The 26,161-nt window shown below is 42.6% G+C and overlaps 1 protein-coding gene across 4 annotated transcripts in view; it reads left to right on the plus strand.

Annotated features, from left to right (window-relative positions):
* Positions 1-6,027: 6,027 nt before the first annotated feature.
* C2CD2 (C2 calcium dependent domain containing 2) overlaps positions 6,028-26,161 on the plus strand; it is a 45,055-nt gene continuing 24,921 nt past the window's right edge. For 3 of the 4 annotated variants that reach the window (XM_067298441.1, XM_067298423.1, XM_067298449.1), the window contains exons 1-6: positions 6,028-6,386; positions 8,653-8,751; positions 19,327-19,446; positions 19,918-20,019; positions 24,102-24,224; positions 24,525-24,645. In XM_067298441.1, the coding sequence (XP_067154542.1) occupies positions 6,102-6,386; positions 8,653-8,751; positions 19,327-19,446; positions 19,918-20,019; positions 24,102-24,224; positions 24,525-24,645 (850 nt within the window). In that variant the 5' untranslated portion in view covers positions 6,028-6,101. The remainder of the gene's footprint in view (positions 6,387-8,652; positions 8,752-19,326; positions 19,447-19,917; positions 20,020-24,101; positions 24,225-24,524; positions 24,646-26,161) is intronic. The other variant, XM_067298431.1, reaches the window with a different exon arrangement.

The raw sequence follows: 26,161 nt of genomic DNA on the forward strand, positions 1-26,161 counted from the left end.
TGAGAGGGAGAGTACTTCATGGAGCCTGCATTTTGTGAAGATGACCCTATAATCAATTATGGCCATCTGATACTGTGTGCAGGCACTAGGAAGAGCCAGAAACAGATCGCAACATCACATCCACCAGAATAGCCCAGCACAAAGGCACCAAATAGAAGGTGGATTTCTCTTTTTAAAAATGTATTTTAATTATTTATATCTTGTTTTTAAATCTCTGTTATGTGGCAAATGCTGGGTTTGGAGAGAGTTCCCTATTAGATTAAAAGGATGTTATAATACACTTTTGTCTAAAAACTGTCTTCTACTCCAGTGTTTCCTTCATTAGCCATCCTGTGCTACCAGCTTGTTTTCTGCCTAATTGACATTTGGGAGTGGAGAGAGGGATACATCTCCAGACCCTGTGGTCATTGGCTTCCTATTGGAAATGCCAAGGAGGATGCCAGTTTATCCCAATGGTTTCAGCAGTGCAGACAGTTGTGTAAAAAAAATACAAACAGAGGATTAGTTGTAGCTTAACAGCTATTGTCATAACTTATAGTCAACACACTCGAACATAGCATGAACTCTTGATTGAGGAATTAAAAGCTTTTTACCCCTTTCCTGTGTCATAACACATGCCATTCTCCTTCAAATAACTTGAAGGAGTTGCATAGTCGTATTGTGAGTGTTCTTATACCCACACACTTAAGACTTGAGACATTATAGCCTTAGTGCAACACCCAAGGGGGTGTGCTCTGGGATCATGCATAACACAAAACTGGTACATGCCCTTGGCTTTCCTTAACCATGCAGCTGAGTTGGAGCATTTTCACTGTGCTTCTAGAGGGAGGCTTGGGTTTTGAGATTTTTCATAAGCCTTTATTTTATTTCATACTCTTGCTGTTAATTTGCTACAACATTACCCAGACTGCCTCTGATTAGGAGGATCCATTACTCTGTCTCTAACTTGAAAATCTCTTCTACTACTTACCAAGTTCTCTGTTCTTTCTGATGCATGACATTCCCAAAGCCAATTTGTCCTAGTGTCTCCTAGCATGTGTCTGAGGAGCATATGAGTGTACTGTACAGGTGAAGAACACATCCCTGGGAAGTGCAGCATCTCCTGAATTGGAGCCCAAGAGTCAGAGGGAGAGGCAGGAATCTCTCCTGTGGTTCCTTGTCAGGAGATTCATCAGCTCCGTTTTAGACCTGGAGAGCTTTAACCATTTGGTCGCAATGTCAGTTCTGAACCTAAACTAATCCAAAAGCGAGGAATTTTATCTAATCGGTATCACCTATCACGTCGAGAGTGCCTATTCTTGAGGAAGTCAGCTCGCATGATTGCTTAGAGTGCAGCAATCTCTCCGTCCTGGCACCACCAACGTAGTCGGAGACCTCCTGGCCTCTGGTACTACTTGCGCTCTCTGGTGGAGAGAATATAACTGGCTCCAGCAAGTGAAAATAAAGAAGGAAATAAAAGAGGAGCCTGTTTGGCATGATTTCATTTCTGAAAAGTCACAGTGCTTTGCTGAAGTCTAGTAAATATATTTCTGAAGTCATCATAATAGAAAAAATAATACACTCAAAAACATTTTTCCTACTCACACTACCAGATAGAAGAAGTAAAAGCAACGATCCTCAATTCCAGATAAAATGCCTTTCATTAGCCTTTGTTCATTTCACAAAGTTGTAACCCCTTAGAAACTGATTATTTACCCAGATATTAGAGGATGGAAAAAGTGTGATCCTAAAGAGAAAAGTAAAATAGTTATAATATGATAAAACAATGAGACTTCTGAAGTGAATGAGTGAAATAGTGATGTGCTTGGATGAACAGAAACACCATGGTGGTACTTACTAATTTTCCATGAGAAGCAAAAGTGAAGGTCTAATGATGTCATCACCTTGGAGCCTTTTGTACAGAACAAGACTCCTTTACCAAGGAGAAGAGGGTGTCCTCTGGAAGATGTGAGGGAGGGGAGTTATTCCAGATCAAGAGCTAGCCCAGTGCTAGCCTTGTGCCCCCATTTTATTAAAGCCCTCCTAGTTACTAAAGCTTGCTTAGAGACACCTCCTTGGCTGTCAGACTGCTGACCTCTTCCAGCAAGGCTCCTCTGGGGATCCCAGTTAGCCCTCCTCCCATCACTTTCCTCTCAGAGGGCTGTCACAAAGCAGGAGACAAAGTTTCTGGTACATCAAGTCAGCTGAGGCAAGGTGGGTCACATGTAAAGTCGTATCAGTTAGAAAGGGGCTACATAAACAGACCCAAGTTGGAGAGTATAATGAAGGGCAGGACCAAATGCAGCAGCTCGGCTTCTGGCTCCTGAGTCATGCATCCCCCTGCTCCACACGCCCTGGGCTGACTTGCCAAGTGTCCAAGTCAGCAGGTGTAAGGACATACTTGTTACCTGTCTCTGCCACAGCAGGTAAAGGAGTGGGAGAGAGGCTGAAGTGCTACATGTGAATGGGAAATGTCCCCTATGCATGGGAAGTAACACGCCAAGGGTCACGTTTCATGTGTGAAGACTGACAGACTGCTTCTGCTGGCAGAGCTGTCCCTGTGAAAAGTGTGAAGCGCTATCACCTCAAACTGACTTTTAGGCTAACAAAATCTCATAATGAAGACATGGGTATATCCATTTCACAGGTAAAGGTAATCTCACACAGAGACATGGGATGCTGGAATAACCTGGGCTGGCTAAAGTGCAGTTTGGCAAAATAAGCACCTCTTTCTTACACATTTATACCATCCTGACAAAGTATGTGTTTTAGACTTCGTATTAGACTGCATGGATGGCCTCTTTTAACCTTCTCTTTCTTTAATGTGTGTAACAAAATACTTCAGGGCTCAGAGGCAGAGAATTAGTGGGAAAGGTTTGGTCTGACTTTATCTCTGCACATTGTAATTGTGTAAATGATCATTTCATTGCCGTGACTGAACCTACTGCTTTCTTTTTGTTCTACATACAGCTTTAACAATGAAAATGCTTAAATAATAAATATTTAAATAAATATAAATAATAAATGATTAATTGATCCCATCCTGCCCCCTTTGCTTATATCTATATTGTGGGATGCAGGGTCACTTTCTGGCTCCCAAGTCTGATTGCATAATCTGCTGTGTCCTGGCTTAAGTCAGGACAGAATCCAGGCATACCCCATTCCCACAATCCCTGTGCCAAGTCCAAGCTGTGGTCCCACGTGCCTGCAACAAATCTGGACAAATAGTCAAAGTCCTAAAATTCTGCCTGCCTTCTGTCTGGGGGAAAAAAAAGAGCATTTTTGAAACTCAGATGTATGATGGACCCAGCTGCACTCATTAACAGGTGAGATATTTTATTGTTTTTGTTCACGCTTCTAGGATAGCTCTACCAGTAAGCTAGTGGTCTGCAGTTTTCTTCTTGCCTTTCTAACACAGAAAGTGAAATTGTTAACAAAGTTAATACTTCAAAGAACCAAAACTGGACGTGTGAGGTAACTGCAATGAACGATACATTCATAACTCTCTTGTTGCAGAATCCATCTAAAATCTACTCTGTATCAATAAAAGTCAGTTTATATTTTTTTTTAAACTTGCTTTGCAACTATAACAGAGAGAGATGTACTTACTTGTTAAATACAATGAAAGGTGGGATTTGGGAAATACAGAAGTTGCTTAATAGAAGTACAGTATATAGCAGAGACCAGCAGGAAGTCAGAATCACAATTCCCAGCTTCAAAGTACACAGAATTACGAACAACTTTACTTTACTTACTAATCACATCCCCCGAGCCATACTTTGACAGATAAGATCCTGAATGTTCAGAGATGGCTATTGTAAGTTTGCTGGGACACATGAAAGTATTCAAGTATTAGCTGCCACATATTTTGGCTATATTTTAAAAGTAAAAATATAAAATATTTCCAGTAACAAGACAGTCAATAAAGCTTTGGAAAGTTGTTCTTACTATTTAAATGTAGTCTTTTACTCTTGCTTAGCACCCAGCTAACAAATCCGGTCTTGCAGCAGGGTCAATTAACCTATGTATATTGCTGTGTTGACCTGGCAATATAGCTCTGGTCATGGCTCTCTGGGGATCTCGGCACCTTGCTCCTTGGTCTCAGGCGGGTGTGCCCTCTATCACCCGCCTAGAGTCAGGCGGGAAGAAGGAGCTCCTCACTGAACAAAACATGGGATTTTCCTGTGTCCCAGGCAAATACTTTAACCTCTGAGTAGCCATTCCTACGCCCTCACAGAGAACTACAGCAGATAATACTATGCTCTGGCCCTGATGAGTCTGCAGTTCATAGGTGCAAATGGGGGCAATGTATTTACAACAGAAAATGATCAAATCACTTCTCAGGCAACAACCTGTTCCTCCTCTCAGAGACTTAACTGACATGAGGAGTTGGCGTTAGTAATTAGTAATAATACCATATTAAATAAGATGTTAATGTAATGTTTTCGCTTCCCATTTCTTTCTATCTCTACCTCTAGTTGTGAATTTGCTTGAAAAGGAACAGCAAACAAGCGCTCGCCAGCCAGGCAGCGAGGAACTTGGAACGGGGGCCTGTGCTTGAGCTGGGACACCGCTGGGCCCTGGTCATCTGCCTCTGTGGTCCATGGCGCACACTCAAACGGTCTGGAATTTCACTTTCCATCAAAGGAAGGATACTTCTGCTCTTTCAAGGCTAAAGTGGCAATAATCTAAATCTCAGTGGAGGAAGAACTGAAAATGATATTTCACTACCAACCTCAGTGACTTAATTACTTATTATTTTGGTGCCTGGATTGGGCAAAATATACAAGTGAGGTCCATTGGCTAGGAATTACCACAGATAAAGAAAATCACCAAGAAAGAAACAGCAGGTAAAGAACAGGACAACAAAAATGAGGACACAAATAGAGATGGGCTGATAAGGTAGCTTACTCTACAAACCGAACAGGAACTTACTAAAGGTGAACATGACAGAAATAAATAATTACAAAACTTCTATTTACTATCAAAAGATGATTTCCTTCCCTTTATCATCTTGCAAACCTCCTACTGATATCAAGGGTAATTCCCCATGTTTTGTAGAAAGTAGTTAGTTCTGAATTTATACTCTAGGTCACAGAGCACAGTGTAACACAGAATTGCTTTTTCTCCTTCCAGTTAGTTTGACACCCCTGGCAGAGAAAAGGGGGAGATGCTGAGGTGCCAGGAAAGAAAAGGGAAACTTGCATTTACCCTCTGTTATGAAGTAGAAGGAAAAATAAACGCATAGTAATCTCCTTAGGTGTTCCCCCAGTCCTGTGACGAGCAGAAAGGCTGGTATGGTCATATACCTGCTAGTTTTGTTCTGTTTTGTGAAAGGGTGCCTTCATGAAACACTCACTCGCTATTGAGGGCAGTGTGGCAACTCTAGCCGTTGGGCTTTGTAGTTATGACATAACTAGGCCAGCACGTCTCAGCCTTTCAAACTGAAAGATGATATCTTTTCTACGCAAAAGTCAGGCCATTTCGTTAACCAGCTCCCACTACGCCCACAAGCAGGCATCCACCAGCTGAGCACAAAGATGTAAGGGTCGTCTTGCATGGCTTTTAATTTGCAGCTGTTTCTCAGTGTGCAAATAGTAACAGCAATGTAAGGGGAGCCCTTTTGTTGTATGAAAAACAATAAAAACGATTAGCTTGACACCTGTGTCCTTCTTGGGCCTCTGAAAGTCTCTCCTGCTCCAGGGTCTCTATTTAAATTGCTCCTTGCTGCACACCCTTGGAAGAGCTATTCTCCTCCCATTCTGCCCAAAGCACTTGCTAGCACAGCAGCTGCCCTCTCTGAGAAGGGTTTTGCTTGTCCATCGCGCACGTGAAACCGCTGCCCGGCCTCCTAACCCGCCGGCGGCCTCCCCCCGCCGCCGAGGTGCGCTCGGAGGCAGCGCGGGGCCGCGGCCGGGGCCGCCTTCCCCTCGGCGCCCCGCCGGCGGGGGCGGGCCGCGCCGGGCGGTGACTGCGCCGAGGGCGGGCGGGGCGCGGCGGCGCCGGGAGGCGGCCGGACGCCGCTGCCGGCTGGGGCCCTGCGCGGGCTCTCGCTGCCGCCGGCCGGCGCCGCTGCGGCCGCAGGCGTGGGGCCGGGAGCGCGGCTCCCATTATGGTCAGCCATGGCGGGGTCGGCTGCCTGGCTGGGCGAGCTGGGCTGGTACGCGCTGGTCGCCCTCTTCGTGGCCGCCCTGGCCACCGTGGCCGCCTACCTGGTGCAGTACGCGCTGCTGGCCCTGCGGCGGGGCAGGCGGCCGCCGCCAGCGCCGGCGCCGGCGCCGCCGCGGGACGAGCTGCTGGAGGAGGGCGGCTCGGTGCTGGGCTGGGTGCTGTCGCGGGGCAGCTGGCGGCGGCAGTGGCGGCGGGCCTGGGTGGCGGCGCTGAGCGCCGAGGCCGCGGCGCGGGCGGTGAGTGCCGGGGGGCGGCGGCGGCGGAGGGGGATCGTTGCCCCCACGCGCCCTCGCGGGTGGAAACGCGCCTGGCTGCGGCGGCGCGGCCCTGTCAGCGCCGCCGCGCGCAGGAAATGGCGGGGGGCCGTGGCCCGGCCCGGCCTGGCGGGGGGCGGCAGCGACCCGCCGCCCCAGCGGGCGGCTGCGGGGGGACCTGTCCTCGTGTGCGCGCCCGCCCGGGGCTTCCCCCTCCTGAGGGGAACGGCGGCACCGCGCCACGCACTGAAGGTGCCGCTGGGCGCCGCTGGCAGCGAGCGCGCTTGTTCTGGCCGCCCCATACCCCTATTTATATGTATATGCATGTCTCTATGTGTGTGTGCGTGGAAAAATTATCTGTATGTATATACTTGGTTGCCGTTTGGTAGGAATGTGTAGGGGAGAGGTGGCCCGAAGCGCGGCGTGCGAGCAGGGACGGCTGCGGCCCTCGCAGCCCCTCGGCGGCCCCCGCCGTGGACCACCCTGTGCAGGAGCCAGGAGGAGGTCAGCAGCGGAAACTTCCCGCTCCGCTCACCGCTGATACCTGGCCCCGGACGAGTCATTCGGCAGATAACTCCCACGGCTGGTCTTTTTCTGTGTTCTCCTGTATACCGCTCCAGCTCTTTATAAATATATATATATATATTTTTTTTATATATATATATATAGAGAGAGAGCAGGATAGCCTGCTGTAGATGGCCACAGGATGGTGGGGGGCTTCCTTTTTTGTTCGTTTGCTTTCCAGCCGGCTCGGCTAGGAATGCACAAAACTTGGCCAGCCCCTTTCCTTCCTCGCCTCTTTTTGCAAAGGATGTAATGTGACATATTGCTCAGTGGTTTATAATGATATACCCAGCTCTAAGAGGCAGCAAGGTTAGGTGAGGCCAGGACAACCTAATTCCCTGGTCTTGAGGATTTGAATCCTTGCTGCGTCAGTGGAAAAAGCCAGGGTTAAACTATCAGGGAAGTGTTGTGTATCTAAAGTCTCCAAATTTGTGTGTAGCCTTCTCTATAGGTCTGGGAGAGTGCTAATTCATTTGTCAGCTGCGCCAGAGGGCTTCCTTGTTACATGTTGGGGGGAAGGTCGGAGGAGAAGGAAGAGCCGGGGAACGTATGTGTGTGAAAGATAAGAAAAGCAGTTTAACGCTTTCCAGGCAGCACAGTAAACTAGGGCAGTGAGAAGGAAAAGTGAATATTACCTTGCCTACCCTTTTAAATTTCACCGTGCAGTTCAGAAAACTGTGTGTGGTGCTAAGAAACTAAGGTTTGCTTTGTGCTTGTGGAAAAAAAGTGAGCTAAGACAATTTGGGAAAAGGTGCTAGAAACAGAAACCAACTACAAACAAGCAGCAGCGCACTGTCCCCAAAGGGAGACCAAAGCGACTTAGACCCTCCCCCACACACCCTCCCTCCCTAAGAGAGCAGCTGGAGCCTTTTCTTTGGATGAGTTCGCTGCCTGGCACCACAGCCTGGTGTTACTCCCACTGTCAGGCTCCCAGAACGATGTCAGCATCGCCCAGCTAATGAAATTCCTGCGTGCATGTGCTGCTGTGCCAAAACAAAACAACCTAGGGTGACTGGGAAAGCAGCCCTGGCTGCTGTGCATAGCACGTGTGCAATGCAGTTGCTGATGTTTTTGAAAGTGTGGCCTCGCTGCAGAAACAGGTATACGGTATCTTTCTCTTGCTGTGTGTCTGAACACTAAATAGTTGTCACCACTGTTGATCCTCACACATGAGGTTGGATTTGAGGGGGATGGGGAAGTGTTTCTTCCCTCACCTCTGCAAACAAGCATGCGGGTTCTCTTAGTTTTGGCATAGGTTATTGGAGCCATATGACTCTTTTTATTTTATTTTTTTAAGTATTAGCTCAGTAATTAGGCCAAACCAAAATGCCTTTTAAAAATATGGTGCTCTGATTAATTCTTACTTCAGAAAAGCAGTTTCACTGAACCCTGTTACTCCTCGTGGGCTTCATTCTGCAGTGTACAGCTTACCCTGATATTCTGCTACAGTGAAAGATGAGTTATGCTGAGGCCTATATTCATGTCCTAAGTATAGGTTTTTAGGCTCTGCCTGGTATTATGTAGTGAGGTGTAGCGCAATTAATATAAACAAATTTTGACATACATTTGCAATTCTGTCTCTGGTTCTTCCAGGAACTTCACTGACAATGAATTTTCGTCACTCACTTTCAAGTGATAGTTACATCACCTAATAAAGTAATGCTTTTTTTTTTTTTCTTCTTAGGATTCACAGTTGCTTACATTTGAGGACAATGACCCACCGGAAACACTTGAACTAGCAGTTAAAGAAGTTGTTAGTGTTGTAAAGTCAGCACAAGAGAAGGTAAACTTCAGTTTTGTTTTGTTTCAGCTTACTTTTAAGTAGGAAGCGTAACTTCTTTACTCATTAGTGTCCGTGGGAGTTTTGTTTTGTAATACCTCTGCACACTTGACCTAAGCTTGTCAAGGCTGGTAAGAGGCTGCCTCCCTAATGAACCTGTGTAAACTCTTCGCATTTATTCACTTCTTTTGCAAGTCATGAACAGAGTGTGCCACAGGGCTTCTTCCAAATGAACAATAAACAGGGTTATGTCAAGTTTATATATATGCCTTTAATGAACTCATACAGCAGCCTTCTTCCCCCCTGACCCCCGCCCTCGATCTTGTGGTTCCCCATCCTATTGTTGAAGTGTAGGGAGGGAAATTCATGAAAAAGGAAAGGGACACTTCTCCTCTGGGGCAGTAAAGTGTCTTTGTCTGCCTCTTGCTGTTTGGTTTGCTGTTTACAAGGTTTGCTTCATCAGTCCTGACTGGATAAGGATCAACGGAACAGGTGCAAAGTCTTAGGGGTGAAGTCCCGGCTCTATTGAGCCCTGTATTTGGTGAGGAGAGAATTGTCTCAGTTCTTCCCACACAAACACCACTGGCACATTCTGGGAAGTGTTTTTCTCCATACTTAATGCATGTAACATTAAAATGAGGCAGAATGTGGCTCTTAGAATGATACACAGATTCATTAGAAGGAAAAATGTATGTATGCTTATTAGCAATGATAGCTTCTGCATTTTCATCCTAGTTACTGTAACTACTAGTCACATCTGAACTGGCACTCGGCTTTAGGCACCTCAACCAAATTAGCCTGGTACTCTTTTCTAGTTTTGCTTTGTTATTCAGGTTTGCTTGTCTGTTTTAGATGTTAAGCAGCTATACTATGATTCCTTTGAAAACTATGCATGCTTATCAGCCTGATTACACATCTCACCAGTCACACGCTAATTGGTGGCCCAGTAGCTAGGGACTGCCAGCATGTAAAGGTGTTTGTGCACTTGTTCTCTTTCTTCTTTTTTTCTACCAGTGCTCCCTGCCCCAGCAGTTCGAGCTAGAGAGAGTGGAGTTGGGAGGGCTTTAGAGTTGGTGTTAGTGTTACTCAGTGCCGCTGGAAGAGATATCAATGTGAGGGGGATTGTAACGAGAGGGGACTGCCAGGTCTTAAAGTAGTGTTTTGTATAATGTGTGAAGCCAGCAGCAAAGAAAGAACTGCTACGAATAAGAGGTAGCGAGTGACAGCACAAAAACACTTCTGTGTCTTGCAGTGCACTGTCTAAAATGTTGTTGAAAAGTGGGTAGGGCTGCAAATGTATTTGCATGTGAGATGATTTGCGAGGTTCCAGTCTGCTAGGTGGCCTTGGCCATTACATGAGTATCAGTGTCAAAGTGCGGTAGGGACTAGTGAGGCTTAGTTGGTGTGCACAGTACAGTGCTCATGACTGGATCACAAAGCAGCAGTGTCTCAAGGCTAAATCCCTCTTTGGTCCTGCCTGCATGACAGAACTGAAGCATGATGCCATGGTCCTGGATTTCCCTGAAATCATGTTATACCACCAGGAACATCTGCGTTCAGTCCTTAAGTTAACTTTTACGTTGTTTAAAACTAGCATAATATTCTGATTGCCATAGCAGCAAGGTAAGTTAGTGTTCATGGTGCCCCGTGCTGCCATGGTGAGGCTGGGATAGCTCGGGCAGTAGAAGCAGGTGATTTCTGGCTCCATAGCAGCCTAAGCCAGTTTAACTGCTGGGTGCTCTAGGGCTGTTCTCTTGCTCTCCCCCACCTGTGGTTTTGTGATCCTGCACCCTCCCTTGTGCAGTCTTTGGTGCTTGTTTGACCTTGGCTTGAGCCATTTCAGCATGCTTATTGAGCTGTTATACTATGGTCAAAAATCAAATGTGGTTTCACAGGAGCTTAAACCAATATAAGCACATTTTAAAATGTATTGAATTATGACAATTTTGCTTATGTAAATTGGGCTGTTCTGAACTGTCCCAGAACCATTTCCATAATCCTGTGCACAGCTGCTCGAAAAATTTCTCTGAATTGTTCTTACTCTTTCAGTTAAGGTACAACCTGAATAATTTATTTGGATTTCAGTATATAATAACCTTAGAATGGCACTCTGGTAGTTACTTTCACTACCTCCTTAAATGCATGCCTTTTTCCAACTACCTCAGGAGTTTTCCTCTCGCACACTAATTTTCAGTGTGACATATTCCTCAGGTAATGCCAAGGGTCTAAAGTTTTTTTTCCCCTCTTTTCAAACTGCTTTATCTTTGTAAGTATTACTAGAGAATTTAATGTGAAATAGAAATCTATCTCTGCACTTTGTCCAAACTCAAACTTATGGTGCGAGTTTGTAACTTCACTGCTGGTGAGACTGGCTCTGGATGTAGCTTGTGACCGTATGCTGCATGTTTATCAATGTTATAGCATCCCACAGAGCTCTGCACCTGCCTGAGGCATCAGCTGGCACAGGATGTGTTCCTGTAACCAGTTCAGCATGGTTCTTTACTTGTGATCTGTGTGGCAAGAGTATACAGGTGCCCTGGTCAGCAGCCAGGGCTTGGTTTATTGCATGTCATTTCAAATATGTATTTTCAAGGCCTTGCATCAGAGAGGTTGTGGTCACAAAAGGAAATAGAGGATTGAGGGTGTGAGGTCAAAATAGCAGTAAACATGCGATCTGTAATAATGTAATGCAGGTGTATGTTGGTATTTGTCTTTTGTTGTGGGTAGTCCTCTGTCCTCTTGGATGCTGGACCATGGAGCACACCCAGGTGATGAGCCCACGTGGTGCCAGTCCTGAGCCTCATGCCTGGGAACACTTACATACGGTCTTACATCAAAACAATATGGGATCACCAACCAGACTGTAATTATTATATTACTGCTGATGGTTCTGTTCACGGTGAGGACACACACTGACACATGCAGTCCTTAGGTATATACATGCTGTCCTTTCCTTGAAGAAGCTTAAAGATATGAAACTGTATGTCCACAATGCAGTGATGCAAACACGGTTAGGGAGGTTCCTTGCTGTGAGCTTGGCACATGCCGTTGTGATGGTGGTTGAGCTGCTCAATGGATGACAGTTGCACCACACTGCTTTTTGACAAAGCCTTTATTTATATATAGTCTGTACTTCAGAGGCCACAGCCTAAATATATAGAATGAAGTGGCCTGTTTTCACTGTGTGTTGTTGGTTGGTTTACTTTAATAAAGTAAGCATTAGCAGTATTCTTAGCTAATTCTGCCAATCTTTCCATTACTGTAATCTATTTCTAGAGGCTTTGAACTTGACAGTAAAAAACATGCAGCAAAAAGCTGATTCTCTTGGCTGGAATTTGGCACAGAAAGGCTTGGACAGAGCAAACTTCTGTCTGTTTTATAACCTTTAAATGACAACAGAGGTGTCCCTCTTTTTCCTGTTTCATACTTCAGTAGAAAGGGAAAGAATACCTTCAAGAGCACCCACTGTTCAGCATTCCCTCAATGAGTTGTAATAAGTTGCTATTCAAAGAATCACTATCTTATATCACTGTTGGCAATAACAATTATCAAAGCTTCAGGTTAATTTTTGTATTATGAATCTTGCTAGGGGAAACGGTGGAGAGAAAGGAAGACTATTTTGTAGGCTCATGAGAGGTACTGTTTTCAGATGGGCTGTGCAGCATGTCTGAGAAGGCTTTATTCAACCACATGGCTATTGCACCTTCATCTTCATTACTTCATTCCCAGTCACCCTGCTGTGAACTGGCAGCCTATGTTAGTGTCACACTGGGGAGTTAGGCCTTCAAGTTCCACTTATTTTGAAGCAGGTAAAGACATTGCGAAGCAAAGGCTATTTTGAACTCCAGGAAAGATGGCTCTTGTCTTGGACGCTACGGTACTAACTGGGATTCATTCCTAATTGTAAACGTGTGTTTGTTTCTGTTTATTTTTGAGCCATGCCATTACAGGCATTTTTTGAGTAAAGCTTCCTGACCATCATGTGTGGTTCCTATTGTCCTTTAACTCCCTCTTCTGCTTGAAAAGCTGTCCCAAAGCTTTGGTACTCTAATGACTGTCTTTTTCAAGCCTAAATGGAATCAAGGACCACATAGCTTTTTTTTTTTCTTTTTCTTTTTTTTCCTTCTCTGTACTAATATAATCCTTTATCCCTAATGCATTTACTTTTCTTCCCTGGTGCTTGCTGTCAGTAAATACATCGTAAAGGAATTATATTTCCTTTCAGCTTTTGTTTAGCTTGGCTAAATAAGTTGTTCCTTAAGTCTCCTTTTATAGGGTGGGCTTGCCTTATAAGTAACTCTTGTTCCAGTTAACAAGTTAACACACTTGTTCCAGTTAAATTCATTTTTCTTGAACTTGATGTCTAAGTGAGGCGCAGCACTACAGATGAGGTCTTATCATGCTTTGAAATTACTGGAGGTTTTTTGTGTTTCTGAAAGTACTTTCTTCATGTGTTTTAAAACTCCAGACTGCCTTTTTCATGGCTACATGACTTAATGCACCCAGGTCTTTCTTCCTTTGTCATTCTCCTAGTGATAAGCTCCCCTTTATAGTTGTGTTTATTAATCCTCATACACACGTGCTTTGTATTATGAATTGTGTTTCTTCTAGTCTTCAAGGCTTTTCAGCATTTCTGTGTGATGTCCTAATTTTCTTATATATTGCTGCTTCCCAGCTTTCTTTCCTTAGCATCATGCTTTGGTAGGTTTATATAGAGGACTTTTGGACAAAACTATGTAATAGAGTCAGCTGACAAGCTCCCTTGTAACTTGCTTCCAGGTTAGTAGCTTTCACCTCGCAGCTTGTCTGCTTTCCTTTTCCTTTCAGACACATCCCTGTTCACCTTAAAATGTGAATGAGTACAAGTTTAATTATCAGTGGGGTAACCTATAGGAAGACTTACTAAAATAGACACGACAACATAATGACCTACTTAAGAACTGAGTGTCTTGTCAAAGGAAGATGTCAGAGTTAGGATCTGTTTGCTTAAATGAAGATAATACTGGTTTTGGCACTGTCAGGTATCCTGCCTAGCTTCCAGCTGCTACTGCCGAAGCATGCGGACCTCCTATAGCTTCTGGGTCACATCTGCCAACCCTGTGCAAATGTCTGGGTTACCTTAAGCAACCTTCATGGTAATATATGCCTGTGTCTAGGCGAGTGAACCTCTCTCCGAGTTACTGTGGCACGAACTGGCAAACCTCTCTTTCATTTTATTGTCTTCCATTTGTCTCTCTCTTCAGCTACACTGTCTTACAAATTGGTTGTAAACACTTGCGTGTTTGTGAGGCCAAGCCAACAGAACAATATTTCTGCTAGTTGTTTTTCCTCTTTTAAAAAATGGGTACTGTTTCTTGTTCTCCTACCATTTGGTGCTCACTTGACTTGATAGGCTGATTAAAAAATTCTTCCTGTCCTGTTTCCTTGTACTCCCTGTTTTTTTTTTCTCCCTCCCTTCCTCTCTCCCTTCCTCCTTCTCTCCCTTCCTTTTCTTCCCTCCCTGCCTCCCTTTTCTCCGCTGGTTTGAACTTGTGTGTTTGTCAGTCTCAAAGGAATAGAAAAATTCACTTGTTCTATCAGTTTTTGTTTTGCTTCTGCTGCTTACGTGGAAATTTCTTCCTTCATGCACTCATTGCATCACTCACCCTGCCTTCGCCCTTGTGTTTATCATCATTTTGGAAAATTGGCTCTGAGGTTGTCTCATTGTATTTGCCCACAAACTCGCTTTGTTACAGGCTTCTAAAAATCTGCCCCTAGCAGTGCCTGCATTAGACACTGCATTTGTTGTCTTTGCTTGAATTTGTCTTTGTCATTTGGTAAACTGCTTGGGTAAAGAGGGAACGGTGTAGAACTACAGAAAGCCTCACATGAAGTAATACCTAGGCCCTGGTAACCAAGGAGGACAATATAACTCTCTTTCTGAACAGCTGAGTATTATGTCTATGTAAAGAGAGAAGTTTCTGACTGGAAAATTTTCTTATGGTGAGATTTTAAGCTGAGCACACAAACAGTCTGTGTGGCCATTGGCACGATAAGTTTTCTGTGCCAAAAAAAGAGCGCCTTCTCTTTCTTGGAGCAGTACTCCAAAACAAAAATTGGAAATTGTGAGGTTCGTAAATCTGATTGCGTACTGGTCCCTACCGCTGAGTTTATGGCAGCTTTCACTTTGTGGCTGCCTCATGATATACTTGTTTTCTTGTGCAAACTTTTTAAAGATTGTTATTACTTCTTCTATTGATATGTATTTCTGAACCTTGAGTAACCTGCTCTGTCTGGAAATAACTGCCATGTGCAGTAAAATTAATTCCTTTGCAGAAAGAAGGTAATCAAGGCCTGCAGTGCTGTGAGTTTTACACATGCACTTTGATGCAATCTTGGTTTTGGGGGAGGTGAAGAACTTTCTCTATAGGACTATAAAAATTTCCTGCTTAAATCACGGCCATTTGCCGTTCACTTCACTACTGGAGAGAATCTATTTTCTTACATGGGCGGGTGAGGAAGAAAGACTATTCAAAATAACAAAAAGGCTGTGTGTAAAGCATGACTCTATATGGTGCCGGTGCCTAAACTGAAATTTTTCAAGGCAAAAAGGCACCAAGTGCGACAAGCAGAGGCATCTTGATTCTCTTTGTGAACTGAAGTAGTTTTTGCTACTTCTTCAAGAAAGGAAAAGAATAGAAATTTCAGAGGAACAGGGAAGGAAAAAGCAATGGAAGTAGGGAGGGAGAGGACAAAGTAGTAGTGAGGAAAAAAAAAAGACTTAAATAGCTGTGAGTACACACATTAGACACTTTGGTGTCTTAGAAAAGAAATATATGATATATATTTCTACCTTATTCCAACTGTAATGCTTTTCAGTCTTGTTAGTTCCCACAGTTGTTTATCTGAAACCTATTTTTTTAGGATAATTATACTAACAATTTTAGATACATAAAGGCAAGATGTGTAGAAGTGTTAGTGCATATGCCCCTCAGTAGAGCTGGATACCAGTGTCAGACAAATACAGAACAGAGCCCGATCCAAGGGGTTTTGCCTAAGTTCGGGGCTAGTGCAGTCAGGAATAGTGGCCGGAAGGCAGAGGTAAGTGAGGGGGGAGGTTGGAGGGTGCTGAGCAAATAGCAAGAATAGCCCTGGTGTGGGCATGATAAAGTGCCCAGAGTGTGTTGATCATGGGGAGGGTTGACAGACAGATGAGGAGGAGGAGGAGGAGGTGGAGGCAGCCTTGCCAGTGAGGCCACCTGAGGACATGCTGGGAACCAAGGCGGTGTGGAGCAACCTGGGAGCGCACACCAGTGCTGGTGGTGGGCTGTTCGTGCAGTAGGAGGCAATGTGGATATGCTGGAGCTAAGGAGATGCTGAAGGCAATAAACATCTTGGTCTTGGTGGTGGAAGAGTCCCAGGTTCTTTGTGCTGCTGCTTCACCACACCCTCTCTCCTCTACCTCAGGAAATCTTGCTTGTCCAGATGTAAGAGAGCAAAGAAGGACTGGGGCATAACCCCTCTGGGAGTCCAAAATTAGCCAGCCAGAGCTGCTGTGCAGTGGTGCAAGGGTTTAATTTTGCATGAGCAGTTTGTGATGGAAATGACAGGTTTCTTAGACTCTATTAAAACATTAAGTGTCGATGACTAAGGATGTCCTTGGGATGGAGAGGTGTGAGAGGGAGAGATGAGGAAGATAGACGAGGCTGAAGTTCAACTATTAGTTCAGATGCTGCTGTTTTCTTATGAACGTATATACTTCCTCTTTCCCTCCTCTTTCTACCAGAAAGGGGTGCTTGTCTGCCAGACCCTCCCCTCTCCTGCTGACAGACGCATTTGATCTCTAATTCTCTAACTACAGCTTCACCCTAAGTCACAGATGAGTGAGGTGCATTTTGTTGGTAATTGCTCTTTATCTGGTCAGGGAAAAAGAATACAAGGAAGCAGGTTGGATGAGGGCAGGGAGGAAGGGGAGCATATCACAGGAAGCCTCAGTATTTTTCTTCATGTTACTGTTTTGGTGCAAATGGCCTATTTATTTCTCCTCTGGTCTATCAAAATTATCTGCTACACTTCTAAAGGAATGTCACTTAGAAAGGGAAGTGGCAGTTGTGGTCTCTTTTTAATCAGCTTCCCACCACTTGTAACACTATCTTAGATGAAAACAGAGCCTCTTTCTCTTCTAATTTTAGCCCAGAATTTTACTTTTCTCAGTATTCCTATTCCATGAATCATCCCGCTGCTCCCAGAATGAAGGAGGTCACCTGATATAAATTATTTTCTACTAGTAAACATGGAACCAATTCCTTTTTCTGACTGAATTCAAAATCAACAAACCTCTGTGCCTAAAGACCACAGCTATTTTATTTAAAGTGGGGGGAGAGGGAAGTAGGATTTTCTAGGTGACTTTGGAAGAAAAGAAATGAGTCAAGGAGATTAAAAACACAAACCCTACTGGTTTATGCTCCTAAACTAACGGTAAAAATATCAGTTAATGGGTTTTGATCTCTTGACGAGGTAGAGAAAGAAGAATAGAAAGTTCTACCGACTGGAGCAGCTGTTTCCATTTTTTACTTAGAAGTGAGGTTTAAGAATAAAGAAGCACATGAACACACTTACCAACTCTCCTGCCACACTTGTTTTTTTAATAGTAATCAGTTGAGTCCTGGCAACCTTGCCTCTTAGAGCTCCAGAAATTCCAGAGGAATGACTCTACATCAAATGTGCAGCAAGTTCAAACTTGTTTTGAATGCACTGAACTTCCTAGGCATGTGTGGATCAGTTGTGCGTGGATGGTAAACCACTGCATTTAGGACATGCAAGTGTCAGCAATTTTTGCATTATACCTGTCCTTTTTCCTCCTCTGTGCTCCAAAAAGAGGGAGGAACCTATCCGTTTTCAAAGTGCTTAAAGAAAAGCCATGAGAATCCATCCTCACAGTGAATAAAATGAGTAATTCCGTGTTTCAACTCAGTTACAAGCAAAATAAGCAGAAAGTTAGCTCTTTGGTCTTGTTAGCTACTAAAAACATGCTTAAAACTCATTTCTGTTACGTCATAATAGTGGCTGTTCATGTTGATTGTATGGGAGTAAGGAACATAAATTATTTCTGAAGGAATTAGATTTTGGGGAAGGGGAGTAATGAGCAAAACAGATTTTTCCACTTCCAAACTACCCTTGGCCAAAGATGTAAACCTGAAAAGGCAAATCTTGCTGCTTGTGGGTGTGGTTGGGATTTTAGTTTGATTTCTGCCCCCCGCCTCTCTTTCCTGCTCCTTTGTAATTAAGTCTCTACCTTAATGGAAATGCTCTGAAGCTCTTGATAATGTTCTGGTGCTTCTTATAATATGTTCTGTAGAGCCCTGGGAGATGAAATATATTTAAGGAGAGACTGATAAGGACCTTCCAGAAGGTACATGATTCATTTTAAAGCCTTCAACTTCAATTTCAGTGCCCATAAGTGAAGCAATAAAGCACACAAACATAATTTAATAGCATATGTACAGAGTTTCCGTCAAACAAATCTTGCAGCGAATTATTTGTCTGTGCGTTGCATTAACCTGATTAACTTTGCTTGAATCAGTTTAAGGAGCATTCACACTATCCTTTCCAAAGTTGAAGCTGTGAGGACAGTAGCCACAGAGGAACAGTGACAAGCAGCTGTCTGCAACCAGCAGAGCTGTTTGCAAAGTGAACTTCTCTCTGTGACCTTAATGAATGATTTCCCTCTTCTGTATCTGGGGCTTTCCTGTGCTGCAAGATGCTTTCTGTACATTCTTTGAATTTTGAACAGCACTTCTGGAGCCTAAGTTGGTTTGCAGAGGAGCAGGAGGAAAAACGATTCTGTTTGTAAACTTGGTGCGATAACACGTTAAATTACTGCTTGTAAAAGTGCAGGAGTGTACTTAATGAAGTATATTGCAGTCAAGTGGCATACAAACTTGTCTCAAACATTTAGCTTCATTACCGAATTTCAGTGCCTTTCCTGGTTTAATAAAAAAAACTTGAATAGCCTTTAAAAGTCTCCTGTCCCTCACTACCCCGTTGGGAATTGACGTTACTTGACCAAAATCCTCTTCTTTGCAGCAGCAGTGTTCTGGCAAAGTTTCCTGTTTGTGAGATACCGTTAAAAGCAATCTTGTTTAGTTCATTTTTTGGCCCAGAAACTAATGTCAGGTAAAAACAGCTATCCGGTGATAAGATGCTTAGTTTGGAGCGGGAGAGGAAGAGGAATGAATTTCTTTTGAAGTTCAAAACTTTTGAGTTTGTGTGTGTGTGTTTTGTGTGTGTGTGTGTTTTGTGTGTGTGTGTGTGTGTGTGTGTTTTGTATTAGATAACAATACAAAAGGAGTTCTGGAAAATACCATAGTTGCTGGATATTATAAATTCTGTGTCCAGAAGTGAAAATGTGATGTACCATTTTTAGAACTGAATGTATGGAAGGAGGTAAGGATTGCCTGGAAATCTTCCATCTACAGAATTTAGCTCAATTCTGGTAGCTTAAAGCCCTTCCTAGTTCCTTTCCTACACTCCCCATACATTCTTCTAACTACTAAATTGTTTTCTCCCTTCGTCTCCCCCCACCCTTCCTTTCTTTAGGTGGTTTCTTGTAATGTTGTGGGAGATTCCGTTACATTTGTTGTCAATGTCTCACATACTTCACCCACTACTGCAGAAAGTCAGTCATACAGTGTGAAACTGTCTCCACTTCACTTGCAGGTAAAGTGTTATCTATTATTCTCTCTTTTTTGTTGTTGTATCTAATCCCATGGCTAAGCTGCAAGATCTGAAAGGTGGTTTCAGGTTTTCATCACCTGTTTGCAAAATGCATACAAGGTCATGTTAACTCAGGTAAAACATTTAATAATATTAAATAATTATTTAATAATAATAAAATTCATCTGGTGCAAGTGATAAATCTGTGAAGTAAGCTTCTTCTGTAGGAGGACTGGATAAATAGCACTTTGGATAGACTACTCAGATGCATAGAACAAAAAATGCCCTTTTTTGATTAGCATGCATTCTCAAACCTTAAGTAACTTCTTCTGTCTTCTTAGAGTGTCACTTTGGCATTTGTTCACTCAGAAACTGATATCAGTCTTGCTTTGGCGAGCCTTAGTATGGAGGGTGGCTTACCATTTCTTTACAGAATACCAAAACACTCTCCCATATCTTCTTTCATATCCCCAGCTTCAGCTCTACGTGAAAGACAAGGGAGAAGATGTCAAAGTTGAGTGGTTCCTCATTAATGCCTCTGAAACCAATTTTGAAATCCAGCCATCAGTGCAGGAGGTCAGTCAGTAAGTTTTATTTATTTGTTGTAACGAATTGTCTAATGCAAAAATGTAGTCCGGGTTTGGAGAGGCCTTAGACAACCGCTGCCAACTCTTGCTGCTGCTGCCCCTAATTGTCACCCTGTCCCTCTACCTTGGGGAGCTGAGAAAACCTGTCTCAGCTCCTTCAGTGCAAAACCCAAGGTATTGCTTTAGATTAGCAATGAAAGTGGCTAGAGCTAAGATACCAACCCAGGCTGGAACAACTGAAGCAAAAATGCCTGTTCCTTTCTGCTGACTGTTTGGTAGAAGAGTAGGGCAGTTATCTATTGGCAGTGATGTCTTAAACTCTTTCAGTGAAATTTGCCAAGGCTCATCAGTCAAAACCCTGAATCTCTGAAATCTAAGAGCATCTCTCAAGATTACTGAAGCATTTCACAAACAAATGAATGACTTTGCAAATATTTTTCATCCAAATTTAAAGGTGTGAAAAATAGCTGTTCCCAAATACCTTCTTTCAGAGCACTTCTAAAAAATTTGTAATGGTATTCCCATCAAAGTAATTACAAAGTTGCCCATTCCTTAGTTTAAATCAGCCTTGGAATCTGGCAACCCTAGTTCAGAAACGGCTCTGAAAAACTAAAAATTTTTAAAGAAAAGATAGGTGATGTAAAAGTATCTTGAGGCTTTCTGAATTGCACCTTACCTTAGTATATAAGCACTGAGTCACTGGGGCTTTATTTACGAATCTCCTGTAAAAGCTCCTTCATGATTTGAGACTTTCTTTTGCCTTTCATCCTTCATAATTCTTTTTATTTTGGGGGGGAGTGGGGAGGGCACAAGAATGGTGGCTGTTATGCCTTTCTTGCAACAGTAGGTGCACCATGTTTCCCTTGCTTTTATTTTGTGAGGTCACTTTTCTGACTGAAGGTCTTATTAAGAATTAGCTTTATTCCATAGTAAAGTTGTTTCTGAAGATCTTTACTGAGTGACCTAGTATCGTAATAATTTATTACCATAGCTTTTATACACAAAAATGTAAAACTCATAACTAAAGACAAACAAGTCTTTTGAAGTGTGTTTTTAATGTAGATTCTACTGGCACGTGTAGCAACATAAGTGACCTTTGTGCATAGGCCTGGCATGTTGATTATCCACATATTGAACAATCATTAAGTACTTACTGACAAATGCAAATGACTCTGCAACAGTCAGTGTGTTCAGCTGGAATTTAAAACCTGTGTTTTGAAAGATGCCTGACACCAGAGTTACAAAGCAGTTGTAACTCACTCTGCTCAGCCTGTGTTTTTTTTAAAACAAGCCTCTTAAGTTCTTAATAGCTAAGGGCTTTATTTTCACTTTGAAATTTCTATTAGCATTTGGGGAGGAGGGGAAGCAAACAGAGCTGAAACCTGTCAGCAACCTACACCTTGGAAATCACTTCAGCTCCTAAACTTCAATGACAGCTTTTGTCTTGGTTTTTCCTCTTTTGAAAGAAATATTTTGTGCACAAATAAAGAACTTTAAGTGCTGATCATCATTTACACAGTAGTTCCGTCATCAGTCAGACAAGGTGAAAATAATAAGAGTCTATTTTCTATTGATAAAAGCTGGATGAACCTGAGTTATGTTTGGGCACCTGGATGACTTGCAGGGCTTGGTCCTGCATGTCATGATGTTACTGTGACTTAATGAACTGCTGTGCATCACGCTAGCCACAGTAGCTGACTGCAGACCCCTAGTCCATGTCAAGCTCGAGATAACATGTGTTCTCTTAAATCTTTTTGGTTGGCAATTAAGCCACTATGACTTAATCTTCTAGTGAAGTGAGGTGTGATCGAGCATTTCTTTCCAAATTACGATGGCTAAAAATGAGGTTGGCTGAAAGGAGGCTCTTTAACCAAATTGCTTTGCAAATAACTATGAAAACAGCAGAAAATGCCTGTGAGTAGAAGTCTGATTGCTATTGTTGCTGCTGTTATCAAAGTAAAAAATGTCAGACCAATTTGGTGGCAAATTAGAGCTGGCTGGAATTTTACAACTTTCTTCATCAAGCAATATTTAAGTAAGGTCTGGGGGAGGGAAATAACCTCCCAAATTATGAAAACTTACAATGATATATCTGCTTATTTACATATCACAAATCACGAAGATGATTATTGAAACTGAGGCTTTGGTCTAATTTACTTTATTAATATTTTTTAAAAATTGTGGAGTATTATCGGGAAGTTGCAGAAATGTGCTGCTGCCTCTTTGGCAGCTGTTTTAGGGAGCATAGCACGAACAAAGCAAAATTACTTTCAGTGAAATCAGTTGATACTGTTGTACATTTTGAACAGTAGCTCCATGTCATCAAAGGGTGATTACATAAGAAGGTAGTGAAACGGGTAGTGCTCTCTACACAACGTTCCTGGGATTTTTATGAAACATCCTGAGCATTCCCATAATGCTCCAATAATTGGGAAAGGGCTGTTGCTCCAAATTTGTTTGACCTGTTGTACAAGCTGCAAGCGTACCTTTACAAGTGCAAAAATAATTCCATATAGTTTTCCTACACTTAGAATGTGATTGAGACTTCTGAAATGATCTCTTGTGGTCTCTCTTGTGCTGGGCACTGTATGCCAAAGGGCACAAGGTCCCTATAGCAGAGGACCATGGTGCAGGATGTCCAGGGTAGCAGAGCTGTACAGCTTTGCTCGGTGATGGTTGCTTCAGACTTGAGCTGTCACCTCCTCATGGCTTTGTTATGTTGTGTGGCTGCACTAGTGTGGATCAGGTAAGCTAGTGGGAAGTGTTGACAGCTGATAGTGCACAGTCTAAGTGCTAAAATACCAGGATTAAGCCTTCAGTTCCTCACTTGATCTCCCCATTGGTGCAAATTCGGTGTCCCTGTCATCAGTGTGCATCGTCTTCTGCAGAAGGGCCTCACTTGTAGGCACTACTTAGTCTGAATCAAACATGGCACACTTGTTATAGGTGTGTTCTCATTACACTACAGCATGCGGAAGGACACATTTTTTTCTGCTTTATATAATTATGGAATTGTCCAACTGTTCTGTACCTACATCTGTAAATCGGTTCCCTTTCTTTTAAAGCCTTGTTCTGTAATAGTATAATCTCTCAAATGTGATACCAGGTAAGAAAAGATGGATGAGTCCCATGTTGTTTACATCAGATTTGTTTCCTACTTCATGCTTTTCTAAAGAATAGAAAACAAACCTCACTGAGCGTCTTCCTGAACTACCTTCAGAGCAATAGAGTATCAAACTGTGCTTTCTGTGATTAACCTAACTTCAAAACTCACTCAGTTGAAGACACTAAGCAGAACAGAACTTCTCAATAGTGTGACACTGAAAGCAGACTTCTGCAGGGTCACGGGGAGGGGAGGGATGGCTCGTTGTCTTGATAAACCTCACAAGTAATTGCTTGAAGCTACATATGTAAGCAAAATCTGTGATGTGTTCTGATGTGTCAAAGAGGAAGTGTGTAAGCAGGTGTTGTTAAATGCAGATTATCACGAGATTTTTGGATGGGCAATCACATGAGTCAATTTCTTGGAGCAGCGTGACTCTCCATCCATACAGTGCACTTTTTAGCAAAGTTGCAGTCCCCCAAGAGGTGCTATAATAATTTTTCTGTGCAGCACAGAATTAGCTCGTTCTCAGCTGTTGCAGGCTGGCATAACTCCCTTTAAATCAGTGGAACTGTGCCAGTCTACTCATCTGATGACCTGACCCTCTCTCTCGGTGGAGTGAGAATCAGTACAAAAAGCTTAAAACAACATCATAAGATATAAATTGATAATGAAACTCCTTTTTTGTGTGTGTGTGGCTAGCAATGGCTCTGCCTCATGAACTTTCAGAACAGCTTGTGACTTTTTTAGTGTATATTTCCAGTTTTCCTTTAAAGCTTAAGATTTAAGATTAAGTAATGGTTTGCATGGTATCTTGGTACGTTTTGCTGTTGGCAGCAGAGATCTTTTCTCTCTCTCAGAAAGTTAATTTTGGATAGCTTTGGTAGTTTGGATGTACCAAATTAGTTTTTTGCCTTAACTTTTATTCTTCTGAATTTTTAGAAGCATGATTATTTGTTTCCTTTTAGGGACAGACAGCAGGGACATGTGCAATTTCTGAAACGCTCAGAGATGTTTTGAAGAACCTCTTTAGTTCAGTTTCTGCGTCTGTAGTGTTGAGTACAAAGCCTGCAGATATAAAGGAGGTGCGGGTAAGTTTTAGTCCTACCTAAATCTTTTGATAAGTCTCCTCTGGTCAGTGTTTTTATCATCTATTCATGACCCACAAATGAATAAGTTTAACACAGTTCAGTGATCAGAAACAACTGGAACACATACTTTAAAATAACATAGCCTTTGGCACTGAAGGCTTTGTGATTATAACTCCCATGTGGCTATTTGTTGATGTTACACCACATCAGATATCTGCTTCACTATATTAATGTGACAGAAGTTAAAATATTTGGTATTTGCATATGCACGATCCCTCTTGTTTCGCTTGCTTTTCACAGAATGTACAAAACATAAGCGTTGTCCCTCAGGGCACTAGTCCGCCTAAACCTCCAAGGGCTCATGAACTGAAACTACTGGTAAAGAACATCACGGTAAACCTAACTGATCACAATGCTGCAGGTAATGTAGTCCATATGATGCTGCTCATTTTCAAGCAGAGTTTTTTCTGCTGAAATCATTTGGAAGTTCTAGTTTACAAACTTGTCCCAAACAAACTGTAAGCAATTGCTGTACTCTGAGACATGGACTTAGTCGTGTTTGTACAAAACTCTGGATGTTTTAGGTTATTTGATTATTTAAGCATCTTGATCTTTTTGTAAAAAAGAAATCCATCATTTTTGAACAAATTGAATTGTGCATAATTTATAAAATGGGTTGATTATTTTTGGAGTTTATTTTTAATTTTTAAAAGTTACCCCTTTGGGTGTACCCAAGATTGGGGGGCGGGGGGAGGAGGTGGCTCAAAACCAACTCTTTATTAAGCTGAAAGCAGTGATATTTGTTTGATTCAGTATTACCATATTTTTACAGCTGCTTTTCTTTACTTTGAGAAATTTGTTGATGTATCTAAAACTCTCCTCCTTTATGTAAACTCTCCTTAAAGGTTGTGTTCTGTTGTTGTTGTTTTTTCCCCTTTAATAAAGTACCTTGGGGGAGGTGCCTCTTGGCATATGGAGAATGAAGCCAAAAAGGAGGTCACTGCCTAATGAAGTTGCACTGTTGGTTTAGGAAAGAAGCTCCAAGCCTGTCTAACAAGTATTAAAGCTTCTTCAAGTGCAAGCATGCCTGCATCATTGCTTGAGGCATGAGCAAGCATATTTCAGATTTTGTCAATGAAAATGCAGATTTGAGGTCCTGTGACCGATGGTCACTAACAACTCCGTAACTGTTTTTTTAGTGGCAGTTGTGGCTGCTAAGTTGGTGAAGGCACTAGTTTTGGATAAATATATCCTACTTGCAGTACTTCTTTTTTCAGTTAGGTACAATAAGTTTCTGCCCTAGGTTGTTGCATAATGCTGCTTTGCTCCTCCTGGTTGGATGTGATTTCTCTAAAAACTTTCTACAGACTGTTTTTTAAAAACAAGTTATTTTTGTAGTAGTTCTGGAAGTCTTTGCAGTGAAATGTCATGTATAAATAAAACTGTGCTGAAAACTGTAGATTGCAAAAAAATTCATTAAGAATTCATTATTATGCTACAATTTCATAGTGCAAGCTAAGCTTTTCAAAAGAGCTGATCATTTTTGGCTGCCTTTGCTTGCCCATTTATTTATTTATTTATTTATTTTTGGAGGAGATGGGGGAGGGCAATCTAATTTGAAGTGCCTTTAAAAGTCATGAGTTACCTTTATGAGCATGGAATGCGTACGATAAAGGATTCCTCCTATGAGAAGCCCCTCTGCTCCTTCCTTGAAATGAGGGGAAGAGGGGACAATTGATTATGATAACCCAGATTTTGACATCCAAATAACCATTTGTCCTTCTAAAAGGAGATGGAGGAAATTTTGCTGGTTCCCTAGCAACTCTTATTTATAGTGTAAACGTATTGGAACTTAGTATGAGAAATCGAGCCGCATATTGGGGTTTAGCTGGTCACTCACTTTAAATGCAATGGAAATACTGCACAGCTGGCAATGC

The sequence above is a fragment of the Apteryx mantelli genome, chromosome 1 (genome assembly GCF_036417845.1).
Source record: "Apteryx mantelli isolate bAptMan1 chromosome 1, bAptMan1.hap1, whole genome shotgun sequence".
Classification (NCBI taxonomy): Eukaryota; Metazoa; Chordata; class Aves; order Apterygiformes; family Apterygidae; genus Apteryx; species Apteryx mantelli.